This window comes from Colletotrichum destructivum, chromosome 2 (assembly GCF_034447905.1).
Source record: "Colletotrichum destructivum chromosome 2, complete sequence".
NCBI lineage: Eukaryota > Fungi > Ascomycota > Sordariomycetes > Glomerellales > Glomerellaceae > Colletotrichum > Colletotrichum destructivum.
In genome coordinates this window covers 4,220,430-4,247,064 of record NC_085897.1, presented here as the reverse complement: position 1 = coordinate 4,247,064, position 26,635 = coordinate 4,220,430, and the positions used below count along the sequence as shown (strand labels likewise).

General features: G+C 56.4%; 5 protein-coding genes across 5 annotated transcripts; 2 read left to right on the top strand and 3 right to left on the bottom strand.

Annotated features, from left to right (window-relative positions):
* Window positions 1-587: 587 nt before the first annotated feature.
* Window positions 588-3,087, bottom strand: CDEST_03494 (Putative FAD-binding domain, phenol hydroxylase dimerization domain, Thioredoxin-like superfamily; the record flags this gene model as incomplete). The annotated part of the gene is made up of 9 exons (XM_062919653.1): window positions 588-1,292; window positions 1,390-1,670; window positions 1,734-1,807; window positions 1,867-1,911; window positions 2,012-2,081; window positions 2,140-2,174; window positions 2,230-2,737; window positions 2,796-2,875; window positions 2,936-3,087. 9 exons carry the CDS (start codon window positions 3,085-3,087, stop codon window positions 588-590), a joined length of 1,950 nt encoding a protein of 649 aa, XP_062775704.1.
* A 415-nt stretch (window positions 3,088-3,502) lies between these two features.
* On the bottom strand, window positions 3,503-6,839 carry CDEST_03493 (Putative P-loop containing nucleoside triphosphate hydrolase). The gene is made up of 5 exons (XM_062919652.1): window positions 6,284-6,839; window positions 5,926-6,214; window positions 5,735-5,870; window positions 5,400-5,687; window positions 3,503-5,344 (listed from the first exon to the last, which is right to left on the bottom strand). The coding sequence occupies exons 1-5, from the start codon at window positions 6,330-6,332 to the stop codon at window positions 3,842-3,844; spliced, it is 2,265 nt and encodes a 754-aa protein (XP_062775703.1). The 5' UTR covers window positions 6,333-6,839; the 3' UTR covers window positions 3,503-3,841.
* A 146-nt stretch (window positions 6,840-6,985) lies between these two features.
* CDEST_03492 (Putative DNA-directed RNA polymerase I, subunit RPA34.5) lies at window positions 6,986-9,431 on the top strand (the record flags this gene model as incomplete). The annotated part of the gene is made up of 2 exons (XM_062919651.1): window positions 6,986-8,291; window positions 8,356-9,431. 2 exons carry the CDS (start codon window positions 6,986-6,988, stop codon window positions 9,429-9,431), a joined length of 2,382 nt encoding a protein of 793 aa, XP_062775702.1.
* A 1,423-nt stretch (window positions 9,432-10,854) lies between these two features.
* On the bottom strand, window positions 10,855-13,928 carry CDEST_03491 (Putative peptidase M3A/M3B catalytic domain, neurolysin/Thimet oligopeptidase, domain 2). The gene is made up of 5 exons (XM_062919650.1): window positions 12,605-13,928; window positions 12,425-12,548; window positions 12,024-12,327; window positions 11,706-11,903; window positions 10,855-11,585 (listed from the first exon to the last, which is right to left on the bottom strand). Exons 1-5 carry the CDS (start codon window positions 13,901-13,903, stop codon window positions 11,366-11,368), a joined length of 2,145 nt encoding a protein of 714 aa, XP_062775701.1. The 5' UTR covers window positions 13,904-13,928; the 3' UTR covers window positions 10,855-11,365.
* A 9,645-nt stretch (window positions 13,929-23,573) lies between these two features.
* On the top strand, window positions 23,574-26,147 carry CDEST_03490 (Putative phosphatidic acid phosphatase type 2/haloperoxidase, inositolphosphotransferase Aur1/Ipt1). The gene is made up of 2 exons (XM_062919649.1): window positions 23,574-24,432; window positions 24,500-26,147. The coding sequence occupies exons 1-2, from the start codon at window positions 24,011-24,013 to the stop codon at window positions 25,443-25,445; spliced, it is 1,368 nt and encodes a 455-aa protein (XP_062775700.1). The 5' UTR covers window positions 23,574-24,010; the 3' UTR covers window positions 25,446-26,147.
* Window positions 26,148-26,635: the final 488 nt, after the last annotated feature.

Genomic DNA, 26,635 nt, shown 5'->3' with positions numbered 1-26,635 from the left:
AAGCATGAGATGAGTGTTTCGGTATCCACCTGGTTTCGTTCTTTCCCCTTTTCATTCATTTCTGTCGTTGTCCGCCATGATTTGGAGCATCGCAGGTTAGGGCGCGGACGTCTCTGGGGCTTGGGCGAGGACTTCGGGTCACGCTTAGCCGCGTCGGTGGAATGTTAACCTCATAAGAAAGTATTGGCATGCACTCTTGAGCGATCGATGAGGATAGCGCCGGACACGACGGCGGTAGGCGTCGGAGGGACCAGTCAATTAACTCGAACGAGATGAGGAGATAGGCAACGGGTGAGATGACAGTGAGTGAGATGGGGGAATGGACGACACGTCTTCGTGTTCTCATCTCGCTCATGGAGAGAGGGGCTGAACGCCTTGGCCAATGGATTGGCCGTAATCGGAACGGATCAACATGTGTACCGGTCGAAGTGTCACTGTAATAACCCATGGTTTTGGCAACGCGGACCGAAGCCATCAGATTGTAATTTTGGATAACGTGTCTCAAATGTGTGACCCGGCGACGACTGCGCATCCCTTCTGCGGGATGAAAACCGAGGCTCAGCTCCATCTGAAAAACAAGGACACGCTCATGTTCTTTGAAAGATGCCGTCGAACCACTTCCGAACCTCGTCCTGCCCGCCATGGTCCAGCGAAGTGACAAGACCAACATACCCATCCGGCCGCAATCCGACGACAGCGCCCCTGGCGCGATGCACGCCGTACTTCTCATACGCCATCTGGGGCTCTTCGTAATACGTCTCCCCGTCCACAAAGACCTTGTCGTAATCCCAGCCGAGCTTGCTGTCAAACGGGTGATACGCCTCGTGCACATCCCGCAACACCTCCACCTCGTCCCGCGGCGCCGAGTGCACGAGCAGGACGTCCACGACGGATGGGTCCCTTTCCGTCTTGAACTTGACCGAACCGCCGTGCGGGTCCGAGCCGGGCGAGAGCGTGATTGTCGGCAGCCCGGGCAGGTACGACGACAGCCATGCGCCCATGGCGTTGACGCTGTCGCGCTGGGACGCTTGCGAAATGTCGCCGCCAAACACCACGAGGCGGAAGCGCCCGTCCGAGGGGAGCTTGTGGTGCAGCTCCCAGAGGCGGCCGTCGGCTTGCCGGACGACCTTGAACGACGGGAAGCGCCGGCCGACCTCGCAGTTCGTGGCGAGGGAGGGCGTGCTTTTGGCGGCGCTCTTCTCCAGGCCGTGGTCGTCGTCGTCGTCGGTTTCCTCGGGTTCTCTGGCGACGAGCACGGTGGGCTGGTAGTTGACGCCAACACCGGTCGTGAACTGCGCGCGCGTGTCAGCCATCATATTAAAGGTTGCCGTCCAGTGAGAGAGAGAGAGAGATAGAGAGAGAGAGAGAGAGAAAGAGGATCGCACGTACCATTCTGCTCGTGTGGAACGCCTTTTGGAACTCGTCATCCGACACGCCCGTCTCGCTCTGGATGTCCTTGGCCGGGCGGCCCGTGAACAACTTTGAGAACTTGCCGTCGAACGCGATGAGGTCCTTGGCTATCTTCTTGCGCTCGAGCTCGTACGTCGAGAGCACGTGGCGGGGCAGGATGCCCTTACACGCGAGGCCGATCTTCCAGCCGAGGTTGTAGCTGTCCTGCATGGAGACGTTCATGCCCTGGCCGGCCTTTGGGGAGTGCGTGTGCACGGCGTCTGGGTCCCGGTGAGATTCTGGCCATTCGGGAATGGGGGGGGATGGGGGATGAGACTGCTTACCTCCCGCAAGGAAGACACGGTCAAGTTTGCTGAAGTGGTCGCCTGTGCGCTGGCCGATTTGGTATGCTGTCCACCTGCGAAGCTGTCAGCGCCAACTTGGCAGATAGCGGGTGGGGGGGAGATTGCAACCCACCAGTCGCAGTAGTGGTACTCGAGCTTTTTACGGGCCAAAGATCTTCTGTGCGGACTTGAAGATGAAGTCCGGGGTGATCTGGGACCTGTCGACGCGGCCGCCGCCGGCCGAGACCTCCTTCAGCTGGATATATAGGCGAACCAACCTGTTCTCGCGAGGGATGATCATGAGCGCGCCCGAGGTGCTATGGATCACGGTCCGGGATCTGATGTCGGCTGCCCGGGGGTTGTCAGCTGGATGGGGTGTGCACATCTTCCTCAGGAGTTAACTCACGAAAGTCCGTGATGGGTACGATGTCCATGACTCCCCTAGGTCACCGTCGTCAGCTGCAACCTTCCGGGATCTTCTTTCGCGGACACTCACCAGATGGCGTCTGTCGTCTCACCCTTCATCTCAAAGTCCTTGCCGAGCGTCTTCCTCGTCCACGAATGCGCCCCGTCGCACCCGACGACATATTTGGCCCTGACGACCTCGTCTCTCGCCTCGCGCCCCTCGGACCTGTCCAGGATATCCCCGACGTCGTCGTCGGCGAGGTTGCTTCTGAAAATGCCGTCGCTGAGGTTGCTTAGCATCTGCGTCGGCGTCGCCTCCTCCTCCGTCAGGTGGCGCAGCGTCACGGTCACGGGGTGCGCGTCCGGGTCCTCGGCCTTGGCCTCGTCGATCTCGAGAGACGTCGGGATCACCATGCGCTCCACGTGCAGGGCGTCCGAGTCGGAGGCGTACGAGTCGCGGATGGCGTCGAGGAAGAACTGCTCGATGCGGCCCTGGTGCAGCACGGACTCGGTGAAGCGGGAGAGGCCGGGGATGGTGTTTGCCGCGCGGGCGCTGCGCCTGATTGTGCCGCCCTCGTCGGGGTTCCAGAAGGAGACCTCTGGAGTGGTGTCAGTGTGTGTGTGTGTTTGTGTCACATGAGGAGAGGCTTGACTAACCAAGCATATGGTTTGCTTCTTTCCATACGCGCTCAGTGATGCCGAAGCTATCTAGGATCTCGAGAGATCTCACTTGGAAGCTGTACGCCGTAAGAACCCGAGCGAGGGTTGTGATCAGGCACGGAGGAGGGTTTTCTTACCCGTCTGCCTGCCCAGAGTATACCTTGGAGGTCCTCTTGTCGACGATGCGCGTCTTGACGCCCAGTCTGGCGAGCCACAGCGCAAGCATCAACCCGGCCGGGCCGGCGCCGATGATGAGAACATCGACGTCACTCTCAGGAAGGGCCGTCATGGTGCACACACAATTCGCACTTGTAGAACGAGGAAAAGAAGGGATGTGTTGAAGTGGAAAAGAGGGAATATTCCAAGCGCCCGCCGCTGGTTCAGACTAATACGCGGTCTAGTATCCCTTCATTGAACATGATGTTGACTTTGAGCTCCCATGGCCGGCGGATTTATCCCATGACCTCGGATGAATGACGCCAACTGCCGTTAGCCTTTAAGGTTTTTTGAGCGGTAATAAGCGATGAGAAAGCATGACAAAGAGCACAAAGGGGAGGGGTATATAGTGAGGGGCCGAAACGGGGCATACAATTGGGGAATTGGTCGTCCTTAGGCTATGAGACACTGCCACGCTGTTGATTGCGGACGTCATGGCGTGTGGGGGCAGCCGAGGGGAATTGGGGGGCGGGGGAGGGGGGGTGCAAGGACAGTCGCGCGACAGCGGTTGGAAAGTCGCGGGTGGCAGGCTAAATGAATGCACGAACTGGGAGACCGGGCAAGGTCTGGGTGGTGCGGTGCATATATGCATCCGTTCCACATACAAAGCAAGATGCAAATGCAGTGAGTTGCAGGCGAGGGGGTGTGGGATCGATCTCTACGTAAAGGATGGTGGGGTGCGATCCCTCTTACCGTGGTGTAAGCGTTGTCTCATTAGGGCAGTAACATGCATCGTGGTATGTCTTGAAAGGGGTAAAAGAAATTCAAAGTAAAATCCCCCGACGCCGCAAATCTCGCGTCCAATTTTAATTTGCCCTCCCTCTCTCTCACTCAGCCCCCGGCCCGGCCCGGCCCAGGTCGCGCCGGACTCTCCACACCCGCGATCCCACCGGCCGCTTCTCGTGGCCCTGGAGCACCTCGATCCACGGCGTGTCGCTGATGTCGCCGGCGAGCTCCGGGTTCTCGGGCTCCTCGTCCGACCTGTCGCTCTCCGTGTCCTCATCCATGATCTCCACCGTGTCGTCCCTGGCGTCCGCCTCAGCGCCGCTGAAGGATTGGTAGTACAGGTCCTCGGTGTACGCCCAGCCGGGAGAGTCGAGCTTGCCGTGGACAAGAACCAGCTGGTGGCCCGCCGCTTTGGCAGCCTCGATGCGTTCCAAGGGTATCGGGGTGAGAATTTGGAGGATGCCATTCTTGGTGTCGATGCCTCGGAGTAGCACCATGCCGAGGGTTTGCGAATACCGAGGGTCCAGGGTTTGGGCGTCAGAGTTGGGGATGTAGGGGATCCCCTCTGGTGTCCTCGAGATGATCTCGTCCAAGTCTGCTGCACTGTGGTCGACGTCCATCTTATCGGGACCGGGCGCGGCTGCGAGGAGGCCCTCGCTCTCCTTTGCGAGGCGGCTAAACGCCTTGGTACCCTCGGCTTCGACTAGGCACAAGACCGAGCCATTGATTGTCTCCGCGAGTAAGTCTGCCGGTGGCTGGTACTCGTAACTGACGATCCCCAAAACCCCGCGGTTCTTGTCCCTGTAGCTGACAGTCAACGGCGGTGACGATGACAGCGGAGTCGGGTTCCAGGCCAGCTTGTTGGAAGGGTTCCGAACGGTGTGGAAGTATGCGAGCGCCTGCATCGAGCGCAAATGCGCCGCCGTTCTCGAGGTGAACTCGGACTGCTGGGAAGGGAGGAGTGTAAAAGCCCCCTTGCACGCCGTCTGCAGGCCCTCGACGGTATCCTTAGGGCCGTCTTCGGACATGTATATGACTTCCGTGGGTCGGATGGTCGACACTAGTTCGGTCAAGAGGTCGAGTCCGGTTCCCAACACCCAGCCTGGCGTGTTGATGATCAAGGGCAGCCCCTTGCACATATTTTGATAACGATGGTAAAGATCCAAGGCGCACTCCAAGTATAACTCTGGGTCCGATGCCGGAGACACAGAGGCGATCGAGTGACACCTGATGATAGATACATGCTGTTCGCCTGCCGCGATGTGGGTGAAGGATGGACCCAGGTTTGGTTCCCTAACCTCGACCAACGCGACCGTGCCTGCGGGAGTGTACTCGGGTTGTCCGGGATCAAGGTCCAGCACAACGACCGACAGTGGCGTTTTGCGATTTCGTGTCTGCTGGCCGGCACCCGTGAGAAGGCGGTTGCCCAGTATCCTGCCAAAGGTGGATTTGCCGGACGACTTGGGGCCGCACAGCATCACGCTCAGGGGTTGTTGATCTGGATGCCGCACTTTCGTCAGGCCCGCCAGTTTCTTGTTCCACGCGGGATGAGAGCGCAGGTCCTGGATCAGAGCACGCTTTGGCGCATCATCTGTGTTGCAAATCTAGCAGCAGTCAGTTTACCACTGTGCTTCCAGCGCCGCGGCGGGAATCCCTCACAATCTTGTAGGTGTCTCTCTTGACGGCTTGCTTGCTCGATCCCGCCTCCGGCTCGTGCCACAAGCTTCGGAAGAGGGGTGAAAGCCGCTCGAGTTTGCGGAGACTGGGTCCTTGCGGATGAGGATGTAGCTCCAGCTTCGTCTCCTCGGTACAACGCAGAACGGGGATGGCATGGCAGTGAGGTGCGTGGACCCATTTGATCCCGTCGGGGGCCCGAATGCTCGCACCGGCGACTGTGACCTCGCCGTCAATCACTCGGATTCCGTAGCTTCCAAGTACCAAGAAACGCTAATCAGGTTACTATGGTCCTATGTCGTATATGGGACATCGCTTACCTCGCTATCATGCAGTCTCAGTTCTAGGATCCCACCAGCAATTTTGCGGGAGTTGCTTTTTGTCGGTCTGAATGTCGAGAACTGCTGAGGACCAGACTTTGCAGATCTCAAATCTTCAGGGTCTGCGGTTGGGCTGCTGATAAACTGTCAGTCGGCAGTCGGAATGTCGAAAGGATAGATCTCCTTCTCACTTGGGCGCCAGAGTTGTTCCTGCTGCTCGCGCCACAGATGGGCTGTCTGGGACTGCATTCTGACTGGAGCTTGCAGAGGATGCTCCCGGTGGCAGCTCTGATGCTTTATCGCTTTCTGCGAGTCTTTTTGATGATCTTGTCTTCGTTGAAGACCGCCCATTTGGCGTGGGCGTCGGGGTTGTCACTTGGGATTGGGACTCGGAAGCCTGCTGAGGTTCAGGTTGAGGCGCCGGTGACAAAGACGGACTGGCTGAAAGTAGCTGTTGCCTCAAAGCAAAAGCGCTCATTGCTTTTCCAACATTAGCGGAGAAATATTGACGAAGGGAACGGGATGCAACATCTCAAGGGATCAACTCACGCCTGGAGCCTTCGGATGTCTCAACCTTGCGTCGCTTTGGCGTAGTCATGATGGGTGGACTGAGGCTGTCTCTCAAGAAACAGAATAGTTGTGTAACGAAAGCAAAAGAACCTTTCAATCCTTTTGCTGAATATCCTCTTGAAATAAAGGAAGCAGACAAGTCGGTCTTGATGGTGATGGCAAACTAAGGGTTGCCTGCTTCAGACCAGTGAGAGCTGGTGAGAGCAGCTCCCGTCCACACTCAGGGATCGCAATTTTCCCCTCCCACTTCACCCCCAGGTAGTAGGCCCTTCCTCAACAACTATAACAGGCAACCGCAGCCTGCCTGCACCGGCTTCTGACGGTTTCTATCTCCCACACCTTGCCGACGGCGAAAAAAAAGGTCAGCTGAGGTTTTCCTTCTTCTACAACACACCGTTTGCTACCCCGAAACTCACCCACGACCTTTTTATCTCCTCCTTGTCAAAAAAAAAGGAAAAGAGCGAAGAAAGCTACCACAACGCGAACTCTGAACTGCTGAATAGCGTCATCGGATTCAGGATGTCGGACAAGTTCGTCAAAGGCCGACGCCGCTCAGCGAGCTTCCCCAGCAAAATGCACACGTCGAAAAACAGTGGTGGAAAAACCTTGATGCGGAACCGAATCTCAGGTGCGACTTCACCGAGCTCACCGAAATTATCGACTTCACCGGTCACACCGAAGATGCAGAACGCGCTGAACCGGCCTGGCGTCGCGATCGCTCCTGCCGCCGCGGCGACCCCACCCAGGGCCCGTGCCAACCCTGCAAATATTTCTGAACCTCTGCAAGACCCTCGAAAATTTCCTGCCGCGCCCAATTCCATCGTCACGACGCCCTCAGGTCACTCTTCGCCCGTCTTGCGTCCCGCCCTCCGAACCACCCCAGGCACGATGTCATCACGCAAGCTTGATGGCGTTCACTCGCTGAGTGCCATAATGGAGAAGCAATCCCAGCAGCCCACTCTCAGCCAGTCCAAATCCAGATTCGCCCGCGCCGCGCAGTCCAAGGCCAATGCCGAGAAGACGTTCGACCCTCGCGCTGCCGACTCGGATGATGACGATGACAGCAGCAGCAGCAGCGACGACAGCGATGAAGATGGCCCGGCTGTTCCCAGCTTTGTGAACAAGATCAATGGCCAGGGTCCTTCGGCCAAACCTGCCGGTACCCCTCTGAAGAAGGCCAAGCGCGACAAGGAAGATGAGGTCGCCGATAGCGACGTCGAACAAAAGGCTCCGCCCGCCAAGAAGACTCCCGTCAAGCCTGAGAGCTCTTCGGATGAGTCCTCCTCAGAGTCCGAAGCCGAAGCCGAAGCGTCCGACTCCAGCGACAGCAGCAGCGACAGCGAGAGTGAGTCCAACAAGAAGAAACCGGCATTGAAGCTTCCCGCCAAAGGAGCTTCCGCCAAGGGAGCTTCCACCACCTCTTCGAGCGACTCTTCGAGCGAATCCGAGAGTGAATCGGAGGACGAGGCCGCAAAGCCGACAAAGCCCGCTACCAAGCCCGTTGTCAATGGCACCAAGGCGACCAAGCCTGCCTCGACCAGTTCCAGCGAAGCAAGTTCCAGCTCCGATGAGGAGGAATCCGATGACGAGCAGGAGAAGGAGGATAGCTCTGATGAGGACTCCGACAATGAGGCGGCCGACCAGTCAGCTGCTGTTGCCGCTAGACGCAACAGCAACGATCTCAGTGTTCCTGGTTTCGTCGGCAAGGACTTCGTCCTGAGACAGGCGCAAGGTGACGAGGACGGAAAGGACATGTCCGACTTCTTCGCCAAGGCTAAGCTCGACGGAAAGCAGCTCTGGTACTTCACCGCGCCGGCGGCCATTCCCATCAACGTCGTCGAGAAGCTCCAGATTCCGATGGACAAGGCCCAGAACGGTGATGCCATCTTCCAGCACAACTCCGAGGACTACACCGTCGGCTTCGACGTTGGATCCACCGCCGTGCAGCTTCTCATCCCTAACAAGAAGGGCACTCGCTACGAGCAAGGTAAGCAGGTCCTTTCTCCCCTTTCTCCCTGACGCCCGTGATGCATCTCGCTAACTAGGTGCAGCCTCCCAGAGGATCGACAAGGTCTTGCACGTCAAGCGCGTAACTCAATTGGTCGGTAGCGAGCCTCGCGCCGCTAGATCCATCCAGCCGAACGTCCCACGCCCTCAGCCTCCGGGCCTGAGAGCTCGTTTCCACCCCATCGGTGTCCCTGATGACATCCCCTTGGGTAAAATCGGCTTTGACAAAAACAGTTCTGACAACGACGAGGAGGACGTCGACATGGCACCGGCTCCTGCCTTGCCGTCCAGCTCTAAAATATCCAAGCGCGCGTTGGCCCAAGCTGCGATTTCCCTTGACGATGCCATGGATATTGACGAGCCTACGCCCAAGAGCGCAAAGAAGGACAAGAAGAAGTCCAAGGCCGCACGAGACCCTGTTTCGGACTCTCAGTCTACCGTCATTGAGGTCCCCAATTCTCAGCCTCTGCCCTCTACCAAGGAGAAGAAGAGCAAGAAGCGACGCGATAGCATCGAGTCGATCTCGAGCGTGGGCTCCAACCCGAAGCCGAAGTTGCTGAAGGGCCAGAAGAGTGCTGTCGCTACTCCCGATCAATCCAAGAAGGCATCAAAGCGCAAGGTCCCTGCGGACGAGGAGGACCCCTCCGCCCAGTTGGTCAAGGAGGCTGCTTCAGCCGAAAAGAAGGCCAAGAAGCTTAAGCGAGCCGCCGAAAGTTCCGCCCCGGAGGTCGGTCAGGCTTCTGCCAAGAAAGTAACGGCTATCCCTCCGCCCACTATCCCGAAGGCCGGCTACTCTTTCTCGAACATCTCTGATAGATCCAGCCCCACGCCTCAGATCTCGACTCCTCAGCCGAAGTCCGCGTCGAAGGGTTCCAAGAAGTCCAAGGGAGATGAACCGGCCACCTCCAGCACCTCCCAGACTGCTTCTGCTCGCAAGGAGACGCCCATTCAGCCCCCCAACATTCGCCGCCAGTCCAGTGTATCCACTCAGATTCCTTTCAAGCCATCTCCCGCAGCTGAGGAGACGCCCAAGGAGAAGCGCAAGCGCAGAAAGTCGGAAAAGGCCGAGGAGCCCAAGTCCAGCAAGAAGGAGACGCCCATTCCGCCGCCCAAGATCTAGGAGAACTCGAGAGCCGGAAAGTCGATTTACAAATATCGCCCCGGCTTCTAAGTAGCAAAGTTTCGCTCAACACATCACTCGTACCAGACGAGTTGCCCATACACCCACACCTACCTGTCAGAGTATATAACGGTTCGATGGCCGCGCGATCTGACCTGTTGGCTATCTTTGACCCGCGGAGCAGCGGGCAGAGGTTCACAGCCGACTCGGTCACTTTTTCTTTTCTTTGTTTTCTTCGCATGGTACCGGATGGAAAAGTACTCTATGAGCTCGAGACAAAACTCTCGGGTCTTGCTTGCTCATATATCCCTCCACACCGCTGGTCGAGGTCCGACTTCTCATACTTGCAAGGAGATATTGGCTCTTGTGAAATGGCCACGCTGGCTTTTACGAGAGCCCCTCCGCTGGCAAGGGTAGATTCGATAGGCTTGGGTGTGGCAGGGAACGAATCACCTTGAACTTGCTTTTTTTCCTTTTCTTGAGGCGTTGGACGGATCGATACCTAATGCATATCCCTCTTGTGCGAGGTTTTCATGAGGGTCGGAAGATGGGAGAGCGTGCTCGGCTCGGGAGGGGCCACCTGTTTGACAACTAGGTAGCTAGTCACAATGAGGACAAATGATCGTAATAGGTGGCATACGTGAAGGTGACGCGATAGTTATTCATAGGCATGTGTACTACAGGTGAACTGCTCGCGGAACACGAAGGGTAGCGTTCGGGGCGTTGAGGGACCTGCTCAACCGCCGCCGGGTTTACCAAGTGCGCCAAGGGACCTGCAGACCCCTCAAACGCCATATCTACAGCCGTATCTGTAGTCACAACGAGGGCTTCTGTTTCTAGGTAGATGGAATAGTCGCTAGGATGAGTCGACCCGGCTGTACCGAGCGAGGAGGGAAAGACCGGAAGGCCAAGACGCTCATGAGCGTCAGCAACGCACCCACCCACTATCCACACAACCTTCGCTGACGGACCTCGAAAGCTGAATTACAGTCCTCCTTTCTTGGACATATGAAAATTTCTGTCGGACTTGTACCAAGAGAACATTATGAAGTAAAATGCAGGACGTCAAGCCGATGTCTGATCATCTCGTGAAATCCCGTGCTGAGTACTTTCATTGCAGTGAAAGTCTAAAAGACATCAAGTTTCCTCTTAAATCAGTTTAATGATGCAGGTATCAACTATCTGGGTCTTTGGGTCATCATGAGGCCGCCTGTTCAGGTGCCGTTGACGGTGAACACCAAACAGATACTGCGCATGCCTGCAGAACGTAACCTTGTGATGCAGGCAAAATAACATCCATTCAACTCAATTTTCTCCTCTGTACAATAAAAATTTACAAGAGGTAAGGGTTTAGCAGCATTTGCAAGAAACCCGAACCAGTTTCGGCCGGGCCGTATCTGTAGACCCACTTGGGGGTCCGGCGCGGAAGACGAAAAGTGGTCCATCGGCCGTTTCGTGGTTGGTAAGCCCCTTCCCCGCGTCTGCCGGCAACGGGAAACATGAAGTGTCCGGCGGTTTTTGCCATCTACCAAGCACTGTAACTTTGACTATTCTCATCAAATAGGCATTCACTTGCCTAAGTGGTCTCATACGTGATGTTCCAACTTTAGTACCACGAAATGAGGCAAAATGAAGTGTTCTCCCATCCGGTCCAACTGCGGAGCCACCTCAAGAAGACGTACCAGTTTGTCGGAGTATCTGTTCAGAAATGATCTGTGTATCTTGCGACTAGAAATGTACTGAGATCATCTCCTAAGTTTGGCCATTTGAGTCCCATCCCATACTCAACTAGAGCCATCGTCTTGAGATGCTTGAACGTCGTCAATTTGGGGATTCCAGACCACAATTGGGATACCAGTATAACCAACCAAGCGCAGGCCGGAGAACCAAAACAGTGGAGTCCAGTTTCCAGTCGACAGAATCCCAGCGCAAATTCAAGAGCCCAGAGGTTTTTTGTCTTCCTTCGTTGAGCCAAGACTCTGCAGCAGGGCACCCGGGCCAGGTTCCCGGCCGAGGAACTCCGTCATCATCTCCATCGCGTTCCTACTACCGCCGCACTCCAGGATCTGTCGCCGGTACCTGTCCCACGCCTCCGGACTGCGAGGGTCCCGGGCGAAGCACGTCTCGAAAAAGTCTGCCGCGAATGCTTGGGCGCTTTGGTGGGTGGCAGAGTCAGCGCTTGTGAGCGAAATGGAAACAGGACGACCGAGACGTGTGCCGGGCGGGACAGCACGAGACAAGAGGGACGAGAGTGAGATGGCGTTTTCCACATACCTTAGATAAGCGTAGTATCCCGCGTCGTAAAGCGCGATGAGATGTGTGGAATGAACAAGTCCATAGCCCCGTTTATCTGGGTTAGGCCTCAAGGTAAGGCAGTCCTGGAGGTCGTTGAAGAACTTGACGAAGTCAAGTTCGCTCAAAGCCTTGGTGGATTCTTGGTTATTGACAGCCATGTCAAACATCGCAAAGACCCTATCTGTCGTCAGCACCGTTATCGAAAGCCACAATCTAACCACACGACTGTTGATATCGGCGAGCTGTTGGTCCAATCTCCAAGAGAAAGTTGACGACCAAGGGATAACTTCGACTCACAGCTGCCGTAGAAACCACAGTCCACGATTCAACTCCCGGCTCTCTACCAACCTCGCCACAAGGGCTTCCGGGATCTTTTCCGGTGGCGGCTCCCCGCCGGCAGGATGGTCCTCTCTCCATTTCGACATGTACGCCGGGTTCACCCGCGTGTAATGCCGGCTCATCTTGACCAGCTCGTCAGGCATCCAGCACCACTTCTCCAGCATCGTGCTGGGCGCCTCGCCGAAATCGGGCGCCACGCGCGTGCCGTGGAATCGGGTGTGCTGCGTCCTGCTGACGAGGTCATGGAGACCATGGCCGAGTTCTGGACCAATTTTTAGAAATCTTTCCGAATAAATCATGGAGTGGTGAGGGGCCAGACAAGATGGCGGGGTCAAGGACGAAATGTGGTATCGACATACCGTGGAACAAGGTCACCACCTCGCGGTGCTTCAACAACGCACATGAAGCTGCCGTCGGGGGTTGAAAGGCGCACATGAGGACCGTTGCGGGGTATACTCTGCTGCCATCCTCCTTGACATATCCCTGAGAGCCAGTTAGTAACGGTCGCTCGTTTGACCTGCTTCACAGCCCCCACTTACACATTGCAAGTTGACATTGCACGCAGTCCGATACTTGCCCTCTCTCCAGAGGATATCAGCATAAAGGTATCCCACGAACTCCCCCTTCCTCTCCCCCCTCCCTTCCCAGACACTCCAAACCTCCACCCCCTTGTCCCAGACCTTCCCAGCCAGGTCCTCTTCGGGGATCGAGACGAACTCCAGCCCCAAGAAAACGGTGAAGAGACCCAGCATTGCGGACAACGTATGCCGCAGTGGGAAGTACTCTGCGATACTCTTTTGGTCGACGTCGGCCTCCTCCTCGAGAAGACGAGTGTAATACTCAAAATCCCACGGCAAAACCTTCGCTTCGTCTTCCGAGCCCGCAGTCAAGCCGCCAAGTTCCTTGAGATGCTCCCTTTTCTTTGCCTCAAGCCTCTTCATCTCCTCTCTCCCTCTCGGCATCAGCTCCTCCCTCAGCCGCCCAAGGAACCCCTCTACCCATTCCGTTGACGGCGCGATCTTCCTCTCCATGCGGAAGTCCGCGTGGCTCTTGTACCCCAATAACCTCGCATTCTCGTCTCTCAACACCAGCATCTCTTTGAAAAGCGGCACGTTCTCCGGGAACCTGTTGTCGGACGCCACATACATCCGCCTCCTCGTGTCAGGGTCGCGTGCGTGCCGCAAGACAGCATCATAGTCCGCCCTCTCTAACGTCACGAACCTCTTCCCTCTTTCCTCCGACACGTCCTCTCTCCCAAGTTTCCACTTCTCCGTCTCCTGTAACGGAACGCCCTCCAACTCTGCTTCGTCAAACCACAACCCGCCGCCCCCTTGATACAAGTTCCGCCGGAAATCCTCCTTTAACTTCTCAACCCTCTCCCTCCGTTGCAGATAAACCGCAATTCCCTCATCATCGAGAGTGCCATGCCCGGCCTCGCGATAATCCAACCACAGATCCTCCAAGATCCTCTGCTCTTCGTATCCCAGCTCCTCGTTCCTGTCCCTGACAGCCTGAATCAGGCGATACACTTCCGTCATCCGCAACCTCTCCGCCGTCGACGCGGACCAGAGCCTCAACCCCTCCTCGACGGCTTCCCGAGTGGCCTTGTCCGGTCCGGAGAAGCGGAGCAGGGTGAAAACCCCAGTTTCTCCTTGCGTACTGTCGTCAGCCGCAAGGAATGGTGCAATGACGCTGGCGAATGTGGCCTCCGCAGGGGGGGTGGTCGCGGCGGCATGTTCGCGGGCGGCGCGCTGGGTCGCGAGGATGCGCTTGACCATGGGGACGATCTCATCGGCCTTGGGAATGGTGGCCAGGGGTTGCGGGGGGTTGCGAGACATTGTTTCAGTGGTGGCTGTGCATCAACTCTCTATTTCCCAACTGTCAAGATAGCTGATGTCCGACTCTTCCAAATCGACGTACTTCAACCACATATATAAGAGCGCCCAGTCTGGTAATAGCACAGCCAGCCGCCTCTTACAGCAAACCAACATTTTCCTCTCCCGTCCACCTGAAAACGAAAAAAAGCCTCATCACGAGGGCTCCCATCGCTCAAGTTTATATCTCCTCTCCTCCGTCTCGAGAGACGTGATAGGTCAATCCGAGTTCGCGCCGCAAACCCGCGTCTCCGCCCCTCGCCGGCCCCGCTCGCCGGCATGACATGCGACCGCACTCGGCCCCGGCGCCAACCTTCAGTCCCACCCACACGGCTCCCATATGCCGATGATTGGTCGGCCGTGATCGATCACGCGCGCACCCGCCTTGCACGCAGGGGCCCGGGGTCGCGGGAGGAGGAGGAGGAGGAGGAGGGGAGAGGAAGGAATGTAACCAAAGATGGCCGCCCCCCCTTTTCAACCGTGTTTCCCTGGCGGCGGCGACGAGTTTCACGAACTTCACATCTCACCAGAGAGACGCACGACGATTCGTTTCCGACAGTTGACATGTCCGCCCCTCCGCGGACGATCATCAATCCCCTTTTAGGTTACGAACACTTTGACCATAACCGCCCACATGAAGCAGCATGAAAAGCCATGGGATTCATGCAAAGTACCCAGCTACTTTTTCTTGATTTTCATACCTAGACTTGCCTGAAGGTTGTTCCCATCGTGGCACTTGACCCAAACGGGACATTATCGAGGCCGTCCGCGAACTGTGCGCCTAGATTCCCAGCAGTAATCAATGAGACGGAAGGGGCGAGAGAGGGGGGCGGGAGAGCTGGCGACTCGAGCTTCGAGCTTCCCAGCATGAGAATGCCCGCCTGTAACGGTATCCTGGCAGCAGAAAAGTTGGCCACTGCTCAACAATGCGATGCTTCTTTGCCACTTTCCAGTCTCGTTAAGTTCTGTGTTTCTCCGTCGGCCATGTCTCGATTCCTGATGTTTTCGACCTCGTCGTCCGCATGGCGTGAAGGAACAGCGACCATCCTCCGGAGGAAAAGGCAATGCTCTTCTGGTCTCCTCCAGGTCCGGGGGAGTTCCTCTGTGTTCCCGTTGGGCCTCTCTGCTTCATCCGTGGGAAAATACCCAAAATACTCGACTTAGAGAGCATAGACCCAAGATTACATCCACAACGAGCAACGAGTCGGAGCCCCTCGGAAGCGTGCCGAAGTCAGTCGTCTATCACCAAACAAGCTGAGCTTCGAAGCTTCAAACCAATCATTCAGCTTCAACGAAGCCTCCTCACAGCCGGTCCGCCCGAGGGAGGGGGGGGCGGGGGGGCGCGAGAGGAGCCTCACGCCAGCTCCTGTGTATCCCAGCAGCCTCCGATCCTATCTCTCGTCCTCCCTCTCCCACAACTCGGAGACGTTGCCGAACGAAAGAAGAAGGGGGCGGGGGGCATAGCTGCAAAGCTCCCACATCGATAGATGCCCTGTGCATACGACAGCTTTGCCTTTTGTCTCTCCGGAAGAAACACCTATAGTATAGAGAAGCATAACTGTCTATGCGCCTATGCTTCACACTCCTCACCCCACACATACACACACTTTGACCAGCTGCTATGTGGCCCATAGCGGCTGAAGCTTCCTCCCGTCACCTTCCCATCAAGCCTGGACGTGCCAGGTACCAACCGACTATTCATCTTGGTGCCACACTCCCTCCTCGGATCTTCCCCTACGAGTCTAATGGCAGCAAAGCCGTACTGGCCACCCATCATGCAAAGCACGCCTCCTCACGTCAACAGGCTCTATATCGTCTCAACTGCCCTCCCACGACATCGGCGCCAAGAATATACAAGAAACGTAGTCCAAAACTTTATGCAGCGAAAGCCTGCTTCTCCACATATTACTCTCGGTGTTCTCAGGCATGGGGCCGGGCTGAGTAAGACTGCATGCATATGTCCCATACGTTATTTGGACTCTCAAGACGCGGCAAAAACTCACGTCTCCTCCTGCGGCTCATCGAGTTTTGTACGTACGTAGGGAGGAACATAGCCGTAGAAAATGCTTCTCGACAGCACTGGATAACTGTTGTCATCCCGTTTCCGGGCTGGCAGCGGGGCAAGTGTTATAAAAAGAACAAAAGTTGAAAACGCGGTCTGAACTCCAAACAAGGGCAAAGCATATTCCCCGAGGGGAAACACACACGGCAGCAGAGGTAAAGAAACGACAATAACAAACCTCTCGCCGTGACCAGTCAAAACACGACCCGATTTTGACAGCACAGACTTACAACCAATGGGAACATGAAAGTCATGCGCCGCGAATCCCATCATCTTCAGCCTGGCACCCGGACCCCCGGTCCTATGTGGTGTTTCCCATTCGATTTTGCCTTTTCTTTCGGTTATTCTTCTTCACTTCGGCCAGACAGTGCGCGGTAGTAGTTCAGTCCAAAAGTCGAGTCGCACGACTTCCCACTGGCGGTGAGCCGACCGGATGCTCCCGTTTGGCGGCCTCTCTTGAAACATTTATCCCATGTCGCGTGAAAACAGGACATGGCGCCTCCATGTTTCCCTAACGCCAAGGCCGGCGAGACTGCCGCTGGGAGAAAACCTTCGTTCAATTCGAAGCAAAGTCTCGATCGTGACGAAGAGGGCTTTCTGGCGACGACGGACCCGCTGATACTGTTCCAACGGCGGCGGCGGACGGCAAGAGTAATGGGGGTTCGACCGGTATATCCGTCAGTTACAACTCTGTCGGCTTCAATTAACGCCGAATGCCGTGGCGGCGCCGGCGGATACTCGGGGGCGGGAGGTGAATAAGGGGAGGGGCGGGGGGGAGGGGGAACAAACGGTGGACTGATTCGGAAATAAGGTGGTCGCGAAAAGATAACATCGGACGAGTCCCAACTTATTTTGCTGCTGGGGAGACCTTTGAATTGCAACAGCTAACGGGGGCAATCCCGACTTGCGGTGAACCGTCGTTCTCCGCTAGTCTGGCTGTGGCTCGTGGAGGAGGCAGGCAGATGCCGGTCTGGGAGAGAGTCCTTACACCAACGCCGGGAAAGTTGTCACATTTTTTTCTTTCTCATGCGCATGGAAACCAATCAAGAGTCGCTGGCGAGAGACATCCCCGTCCGTCTCCGAGGTACAGGAGCCACGTCGCGGTTCTGGCGTTCGTGCTGGGTGTGATCTTCGACAGAACCAGGCGACACTACGGGTTGTGTGTATGGTCAGCTAGCACGGCAGAGCCTAGATTTTAGTTGCATGGCCACAGTATGTCGCGCTGCTCGAGAAGGGTGCGCATGAGTTATGTGAGACAATAGTAGCGAAGTGATCAACATCAGCAGCAGTATCGATACAACGAAAGATTTGACGGTGGGGGATGGGGCTCACTGCGGGCTAATACCTCAAGGCTGAGATGTTGACTCGTGAAGATGTAAGCTTATTCTCACCGATATGTCAAACAATGGGCGGTTTTCGTGAGTCTCAACCCGCGACGGAGCCAATCAGTGCAGCTATAGCAGCTGCGGTATCACGGAGTGCTGGCGGGTCTTGGCACCCGGATCGCTCGGAGGTTGTGCGCGGCCACGGGCGGCTGGCTGCGCGTGTATCTCTCAAGTCCCAACTCCTGTTGTTGACCTAGGTCCCAGGACCGGAGTTGGCAGCGGGCTCCATCTTTTGATTTTCTATCCTCCTGGCGGAACCGAGGAGAGCCCCATTGTAAAACAAAACAGAAGGATTCTGGGAGGAGATTTCATTTCGGAGAGCGTCGTCAACGAGTCCCACTGAAAAACTCCGAGGTGGAAATGGGGCGGGAGAGGAGTGGAAAAAGTCCGCCCATCAAAGATTATTTTTGCAGGCTCACAATCTCGATTGACGCCGCGAGAGCGTCTGGGCAGCCGGCAGCCTCCGTTGGGCTCCTAGGAACCCCAATTGTCCAACAAGGCGAATTCATTTTCTTCCTCGCTGAGCCAGTTTCTGCTCTGCTCGCCGCTGGATTGGCATCTTGGCTCGCATCAGCGGGGCCCAACGCAACGCAGCGCAAGGCACGGCGCACGCGACGCACGACACTGGTGAGAGGTTGCTGCACACACTTCCACCGAGGGGCCGCCCCTTTCGTCCAGCAAGACAGCCCGTGATTTGTGGGTTACGCGAGTACGCGGGAACGTGACTGGCTGCCGTGTCTGGAAGTCGAGTGGTTGGGTGTACTGTCAGACTGTGAACGGATAGTGCAGCAAAAACGGTGTCAAACTGCCAAGCCCGCCAAGTGCGCTGGAGCCTCGCGGTGACTATGAGTAGACCTGAGTGCAACCGTTGACGGTCCCCGCCTCAGCTGGCCCGGCACCAGGTGATGCTATGTTAGTGGCTCTAAGGTGAGACAAAGTGACACGGTGAGGGGCAGGACCTATAGACCGAATGGGATTTGCCTGGTTCGTCAACCATCGGTCTGGTAAGGTGAATAAGCAAGGTCGCCAATGAAGGGCCGCGAACTTCGCTCAGCAGCAGTCGGTCTGGTGCAGCAGACTGCAAGGTATTTTGACTTTCTCTTGTGTTGCGTTGTCGGCGAACACAGACACCAAAATGGTTGCGCATTCATGACAGTCCATTGGCCCCCACCGCAAAGGTTGACGTTAGATTGGCATGCTGCTCTGCCCGAGAAAAGATGCGATGGTCGCCAGGTTAATTTAGAGCGCCCGCCAGCACTCTAGTACCGTTTCGATAGAAGGGTGATCCATGATGCTAACTTTTGGGATGTGCAGCAGGGAACAACAGCTAGAGTCTCAGTGCTGGCGCCTCCTAAGTGGTCGCCGTCGGGCTCGGGATCATCGAAGTCCGCGCGAAGTTCACGGTCTGGCCTCTGCTCACAAATCAACAACACCGCAGGGCCTGCAGTCGCTGACCGAGGCCCGGGAAGCCTCCTGCTGTGTAAGCAAGCCATTTATCTCTTTCATCCCACCAAACTCTGGCGAATAACGTTGTCGCATGCGTGACTGAGATGGTCACCACCGCAACCACATGCCAGTGGTGCTGCCACATCCATCCCTCACGCTCATCTCGTTTTCTTCGCGCGCCGAGTCCGGGCTAGTAGTGCAGCTTGAGTGAATTGCATCTCGCAACAGAAAACGGTAGTGGCCATTCGGTTCGCTTTCGGGTGTTGTCCGCGTATGGGCAAGGGCAGTCGCAACGATTGGCCGAACCGCATGCAGGCAGGCAAGGGGGCTGCAGCTGGTGCGGTGCAAGAAAGTGATGCGATATCACGAGATGATGCTGCTCTTTGGGCTTCGCGTGGTGGAATCCAGTTCTGTCGAGGCACGAAGTTATTGGTGTGTGTGAGCGTCTCACCCATGTCTGCTAAGAACTCTCATCGCTCGTCTGCTGGTTGCAGGACCTCAAGCGCGCAGCGTTTCGTCGCTCCGGATTCGCACATAAGCGAAAGGCACCGTCCGATCCAGTGAGGACCGTGTCTGTCTGTGTACACAGAGATCCGGCCGGTGTTGGGAGGGAAGAGGGGCGGCCATAGACCGTTGGACGATGGCCAAGGCGGTGGTGTATTACCCGCGTATTGCGTATCTGCGCCTCGCGTAAATTGGCGGTTCCAACGTGGACAGGCCAGGGGGGGATAAACACACGAATGAACGAACGGGATGCGGAGGTCTGTCTCTGGCCGACGCCGACTTCTGGGAGCAGACAGCGGCGTCCTTCTCGCTGACCGGGAGGGAGCCGGGGGCGCGGAATGCAGATGGAGTCCGGGACTAGGCGAAGAAGAAATTTGATCGTCTTCCGTAAGCAGCGCCGGCGACAAAGGGGAAAAAGAAAAATTGGTTCAAGGAAGGGGAGAAAAAAACCATGATAGTGGGGAACCGAACACGCTATGTGGGTGGTCGGAAAGGGAGCCCTGGTGGGGAGGGGGGCTAGGAAAGAACCGAGCAGCACCTGTTTGGGCGACTTGCAGCCGTGTAGGTACCTACCTACCCACTCTGCGCTGTTCACAAATACAGGTAGGTATGCAAGTACCCAGATACTGCAGACTGATGCTCCTTGAATGTGAAGAAATGGGCTCATCCGACGCGGGCGGAGGTATCGGTACTTCCGGCGCCGTGCAATCCGCGTACTGGGAGATCCCTGCCCAGCCTCACCTCCTTCTCTTTCCTAGGTGCTTCTCGCCCAGTCTCTTCTCATTCTCAAATCTCCAATTCTTGATATCCATAGCTCGCTGGCCTCCCTTCCTCCTCCCCCTGGTCGGCCTCGCAGCGGACAAGCGGACTGCCTCTGAACGCGCCTGGCACAACTGGACCTTGGCTTCTCTCTTGGCCTCTGGGCCCTAGGCGCCGAGACACAAAGAGTGATTCATCGTCACCGCGACCCCCAATCATTTCGCACCTGGCCTGTCGCATTGCTGGCTCCCTCTGCCACCTGGCGGTAAAATAGAGGCGAAGTGGTGACGGCGCTTGTTGATGTCGACGCGGAGACTTTTCGAGGTTGGCAGATGTTGCACCGTGTTCTGGCCTGTTCTCTTTGAGCGCTGACCCCTGACTTCTGAGGTTCGGTGAACTTGAGATGGCATTCCTTTGCCGCCCGCTTTTTTTTTTTTTTTGTACGTCGTCAAGGTTGATGCCACGTTGGCAGAGCCTCGATGATGCCGGCACCATTTTGCTGTCCCTTCTTTTTTTCCCTCTCCTCTATCCGCCTCCACTTATCGCTCATTACCGGGTGTGACGGAGCTAATGGCATGTAGGATACCCCTTCCTCGTTTTCGTCACACACTCAAGCCTCGGTGCCGGCGACGGCGGGATGGTTGATGGATAGATTAGATAAGTCGCGGCCGGCAGTGGGATTGGAGCGGCGAATGGAAGATTCCCGGCTTCCGTTTTGTTGGTTAGCAATTCCTCGCATCCTCGCTAGGCTGGAAGCCATTGCAAGCCACTGACTGCAAGCCCCATTTTGACAGTGACGGTGTCTAACGCTTTTCGTCGGACCACAATTTTTGGTGACCGAGCAAGCCAGCGGTCAGCCCGATGACTCGTCTGGCACCACTCTACTGACCCGTGGTCCGTGGCCCGGTGGCAGTCCATGTTCGATTCGTGATGGCTTTTCTCGGGCTTGCAGCCACAAGTGACCCACCACGCACCGATGGGCCGCCGAAATCGAGATGTAAACACTCACGAGCAACTCCAAAGTGGTGAATCGTGACTGTTCGTTGTGTTGCACGTGTGTATGTACTACCGACGCCGGCAGGGGCAAGTGGCATGTTTCCGGCGAGATTCAGCTTTCCCCGGTTTTACGTACCTGTGCTCGCCGCCGCGGCAAGCAGCCGGATGGACGACAACAATAATCTCAAAATCGGGTGTTAAGCAGCCGTTTTGTTTCACCGAAATGGCTTGACTTCGAAAACCTCGCAGGGTCAGCAACCGACAGGTCAAAGTGACATTGCGCGCTTGCTTTATTGTTGTGAGCCTGCGACATATTGCGATGTGAGAGCTCAGACAGGATTGTTGGGACGGGGAGTCTCGTCACTTGTCAGCCCTGTCGACCAGCCATCGATCGACAACTGGCGTCAACTGCAGGGTGCACGCGACACACGTCTTGTCCTTCTGTGACCGACTTGGGTGCAGGTGATGCACGCTTGCAGGGCCAGTCAAGGAGCGTGGGTGGTGGGAGAGCAATTTGGGTCTAGCAAAGTCCGATGCGCCGATTCGACGGGGGCCGGGGGCGGACTTTGCGGGTTTGAGAATGAACGAGATGAAGCCGTCCGCGACTTGAAAAGATGAACCATCGAAACAACATGCGGGCGACGAGGTAAGAAGAGCAACTCGAAAGGCTTGAATCCTTTCCGCATTGAAGGTGGTCTGCTGATTCGTGGTTGGCCACTGTAGGTAGTGGAGGACGAAAATCGCAAAACAGATCATGTCTTCTACAGAGTACGGATACAGTTCAAATAATCACTACTACTCAGGTCCACCACGGAGATGTTCCGTAGTCTCGACCTATATGTTTCTCTTCTACAGAGTGCTTTCATGTCTTTGATTCGTCGGCTAGCGTAGCGAGGATGTCATCCTCACGCAACAAAATGCGAAGACGAAGGCGAAGGCCGAGAACGAAAGGTTAGTCACCGTGGAAGCAGAAAAATCGAAGCAAAATATGGACCCTGTCGTCACCAGTCACCAGCCACCACTCCAAAAGAAGATTGATTACTGGGCCCCCGGGCAAAGGCGGGCACGGCGTGGTCCTGCAGACCAGCATCATCACGTAAGGCCCCGGCAGACGGACTGTGGGAGAACCCAGTACGTACCTTGCCCGTCGAACCTGCCCGATCAACTGCAGGGAGCGTGCGTTGCTTGATCCCTGCCTTCTTGTTTCTCCCAAGATAAGCCCGTGCGTCGTCAGCGACGACCGACCCAGAAGCTGTAGCGCTCGTGACTCCCTTCTCGGTACGTACCCCAGTTGACTAAGCCCCGCTCTATCGAGAATGTACCTGTACCCAAGCCGCAGCATCCGAGCGTCCCTCGCATTTGTGGTCTTGTGCGCTTTCGCCCTCAGTTTCCCAGACCGAGATGGCCCCCAACAAACGAGCCCATCACAGGCCATCTCGGGACGACTACACCATCAGTCATCATAGACGTGAGCGGCGCAACATCCAGCCCCCGGAATGATCGTCAGGATAAGACCTTCCGCAGAGATGGCGCCGAGCTTGCCAGCTTTCGACGGCAGTCATGACAAGTCGATCCGGAGAGGGCGGGAGGATGGCAGAGCTGCACTTGGCATCTGCCTGCCCGCTCTCAGCAGCAGCGGCATTGTCTGCACTGCTAATGTAGAAGGACCCTAGGGTTCCCGAATGAATGATAGAAGTCACGACGAGTTCAGTACGCAGATAGAGACGGCCAAGAAAGGCCCCCTGGGACGGGACCCCAGGGTATCCTGAGAGAAGTATCACAGCATCATAGCTTCATCTTGATTCGATTCGACCTCCTCAGTTTGTCAGCCCCTACGTCCCACGCGCTGTAATGGTCCGCTTACCGCCCGACGCCCCCCTAGTCTTGGTCAGCTGTGTAGGGTGTAGGGCGGGACTCGGGAGACTCACAACCCACCAGAAGGAAAGTGAGGGTACCCGCGATGTAGTGGTGTACGTACACTGGGTCCATCTTTAGTGTACTGTACCTTGTCGTAGGGCGACGGGTTATGTAGGAGTACACGGTACTTCGTTTGGGGTTTTTGTCCGCGCGCGAAGAGGAAGAAGGGACGGACGGAGACACATTAACTCCACAACCCACTCTATTACACTACCTGCGAGTGCAGTACGCCGCCGCACCCAAAATCTCTCGGCCTCTGACAAGCACCCCGGTCCCCGCCGCTTCCGTAGGCCGGCTTGGGCTGTCTTGGTACCTTTCTGCTGAGCCTTGGGCGTCTTGGGTACTTCGGTGCTCCTACTCTGTACACCTCAAATCATGGGCTCCAGCAAAATCCAGAGGAGCTCGGCCTCCTTTGCTGGACAAGTCTTGGGACCGTGGTCCTTGTCGTGCCCTGTCTCTGGTTCTCACTTTGTCACTCTATCTATCCCTTCTCTGCCTTACCTTAACCTACTTTGCCTAACCCTGCCGCTTCGCCCGTCCGTTCCGCTGTCTCCTCGCCATACATATCCATCTAGTCATCCACACTCTGCGTAACTCTGTTGCTTGTCTCATTCCCTTTTTGACCTCTCTCTCCCCTCTCCTCCCTCCCTCAATCCCAAGACTTCCCATCCTGTTAATCATTCCCTCCTCCCTCGACGGCGACCACCCGCTTGCAAATCACACACACCACCTAGTCGACGAGTAGGATATTTCTTGGGGAATTACAACAGGCCGGCTCGCTGGGGCATGACGTAGCTGGATCATCAAGACGGAATCAAGACAAGACAAGACAAGAGAAGCCTACCGGATGGTTTGGTTTTAGTCAGACACAGACAAGTCGACGCAACACCGGAGAAAGACCTTGACGTCCTCGAGGTCCTTTATCTCCCCCACCTCTCTCACCCCGCCCCCTCGCTTTGCGTCGCGACTCTCAGAACACCACCTCTGAGAGTATCAGCAACTATGCGTGACTTCGCCAGCTTCCTCCAGGGGAAGCCGACGCTCCCGTCGCTCTGGACCGGCAACATCAACTTCGCCAAGCTCAACCCTATCCCGCACCGGTATCGACCCAGCCGGGCAAAGAGGAACCAGAAGAAGCGCGACACCTACAACGGCGCCGAGGATGTCATCTCACTTCAGAGATCATTCAACCCTCTCGTCACATTACGGAAACTGCAAAATCACAAGTGGAGGCTCCTCGACCTGCAGTACACCATCCTGATCGCCCTGATCATCTTCTCACTTTGCATTACGCCCTCGGCCCCTCTCATTAAGACACTCGCCGTCGCCGGTGGTCTCCTGCTCCTGACCGTTCCTGCCACGAGCCAGTTCTTCTTCCCTGGGCTGAGTATATGGACGTATCTTATCTATTTCTTTTGTAGCCGGTAAGTCGCATTTGTGCCCCATCCTCACCCCTCTGATGATGTCTCCAGACGCTGACAGGAGTACCAGCTTCATTGATGCGAAATATCGCCCTCACATCTGGGTTCGCGTTTTGCCCGCTCTCGAGAATGTCCTTTACGGCGCCAACCTCTCTAATATCTTGTCCGCTCACACCCACCCTGTTCTCGACATCCTCGCTTGGATCCCGTACGGCTTAGGTCATTTTGGCGCCCCCTTCATCTGCGCCGGCTTTCTGTTCTTCTTCGCTGCCCCCAAGACCGTCCCTGTCTTCGCCAAGTGCTTCGGATGGCTCAACGTTCTCGGCGTCACAATCCAGCTTGTTTTCCCCTGCACTCCCCCTTGGTACGAGAATGAGCATGGCCTGGCGCCCGCCGCCTACGGCATGCAAGGATCCCCCGCCGGCCTGGCCCGCATCGACGCCATCCTCGGAATCGACATGTACACAACGAGCTTCACGACGGCCCCCGTACCCTTTGGTGCCTTCCCCTCGCTGCACGCCGCCGACGCCGTCATGGAGGCTCTCATTCTGAGCTACTGCTTCCCCCGTTTCCGCCCCCTTTTCATGATTTATGTCGGATGGATCTGGTGGGCGACGATGTACCTCAACCACCACTACGCAGTCGACCTGGTTGGCGGTTCCCTTCTTTCTGCCGGCATCTTCTACTTTGCCAAGGCCCGGTACCTGCCTCAACAGCAGGCCGACAAGAAGACTCGTTGGGAGTATGACTATGTTGAGATTGGCGAGCAAACCAAGACGTTCGACGAGGAGTACGGACGGATGTACAACATGGGCTACCTCCAGCGACGTGGCAGCTCATCGAGCGACGAGTGGGCCGTTGGCAGCAGTTCCAGTTACAGCGCATCAAGCCGGGGCAGCGGAAGCTTGAGTCCCGCGCTATCTGAAGAATCCGGCCGCAGCATCTTCAGCATCGAGATCCGACCCGACCACGAACGATACGAAATTCCTCAGCTCACCGAGGTGGCCGTACGGTAGATTCGACTGTTCGCGCCGCACGGCGAACGTCAATCTCAAGCCCTACCATAATGCAACTGAGCGATATCGCCGGCCGGATGAACCTATTACCGCCGCGGTCACATCGAGCGCGATAATAGCTTTCAACAGACGACATCACGCATCCAGATACAAAAGACCAACACCCCTTAATCGATACCTTTTTTGTTCGATTCTCATCATCAGCACTTTTTACTCAACACGGATACCACTTTGGATTACCTGTACCATTTGCATCAGCAGCACAGCAACGGCGCAATCGTGGTATTATTATTCTTTTTATTTTTTTTGCAAACGACAGAATCAGCCGGAGAATCATGGTTCTCGACAGGCTTTGCAGTAACGGCCTATTGGATGATCACAACGGCAGACAGACCCACGGAGCTGGGGAGAGTGGCGTACACGGCACAAGGACTTGGAGACATAGACCTCCGTACATTTAATGTGTTCAACGTTGAGGTCTCGGCCCGTCCCTCTGTTTCGGCTCAGTGCCGGATGCGGCGTGGACGAGAATGATCTCAGGCGTCCAGCCAGGAGGAAGGCGGACCCGAAGTAATGTGGAGGACGAGATGTAGTACACCACAAGCGGAGGTGGTAGAGCAGTCGCTACTGAAGTAGTTGATGAAGAACGAGAAGAAAGAATACGAGGAGCATTTCTCCTAACAAGATCTATTGAATCCATCCACCACCTGTCTACTCATCACCGTGACTTGCTCGTTACTGACACGCTCAAGATTTGATTTTGACGACAAGGAGATGCGCCAACTCGGCATGCTGGACTGACCTGTTATTGCTGACGTCGAATATCAGGCCCGCCTGCGCTGATCCCGGTCGGGTCGGTAGGGGTCCGGCAGAGGGTTGGAAGCGGAATTGCCTTTGCCGCACCGCCTCGCACCCTGTGGGTGCATTGCGGCGCAAGAATTACGTAGGCCGGCATGCTACTGCGGCGCAGACGCGTGTGGTGAAGAAGGGGGGGGGGGCCTTTTGGACAAGAATGACGCTAAGCCAAGACCCGAGCATTCGGGACCGGGGGAGGATTGGGGCTGATGGGGCTTGGCTGACTCCCGCCCGTACCGAGTACCGACCGGGGGTGATGTGGGTCTTCATCACCGCAGGACGCCGAGCAGGGATTCCCGGGCTGTCTTGGCAGGGCTCTCGAAGGTTGGATTCGG

Coding starts and splice junctions, on each gene's coding strand:
- CDEST_03493 (XM_062919652.1), bottom strand. CDS start 6,332: ATGACTACGCCAAAGCGACGCAAGGTTGAGACATCCGAAGGCTCCAGG. Junction 6,215..6,283: donor GACATCCGAAGGCTCCAGGC/GTGAGTTGATCC, acceptor ATGTTGGAAAAG/CAATGAGCGCTTTTGCTTTG. Junction 5,688..5,734: donor TGAGACTGCATGATAGCGAG/GTAAGCGATGTC, acceptor TAACCTGATTAG/CGTTTCTTGGTACTTGGAAG.
- CDEST_03491 (XM_062919650.1), bottom strand. CDS start 13,903: ATGTCTCGCAACCCCCCGCAACCCCTGGCCACCATTCCCAAGGCCGAT. Junction 12,549..12,604: donor GCAATGTCAACTTGCAATGT/GTAAGTGGGGGC, acceptor ACTGGCTCTCAG/GGATATGTCAAGGAGGATGG. Junction 11,586..11,705: donor GGATACTACGCTTATCTAAG/GTATGTGGAAAA, acceptor CACCCACCAAAG/CGCCCAAGCATTCGCGGCAG.
- CDEST_03490 (XM_062919649.1), top strand. CDS start 24,011: ATGCGTGACTTCGCCAGCTTCCTCCAGGGGAAGCCGACGCTCCCGTCG. Junction 24,433..24,499: donor ATCTATTTCTTTTGTAGCCG/GTAAGTCGCATT, acceptor CAGGAGTACCAG/CTTCATTGATGCGAAATATC.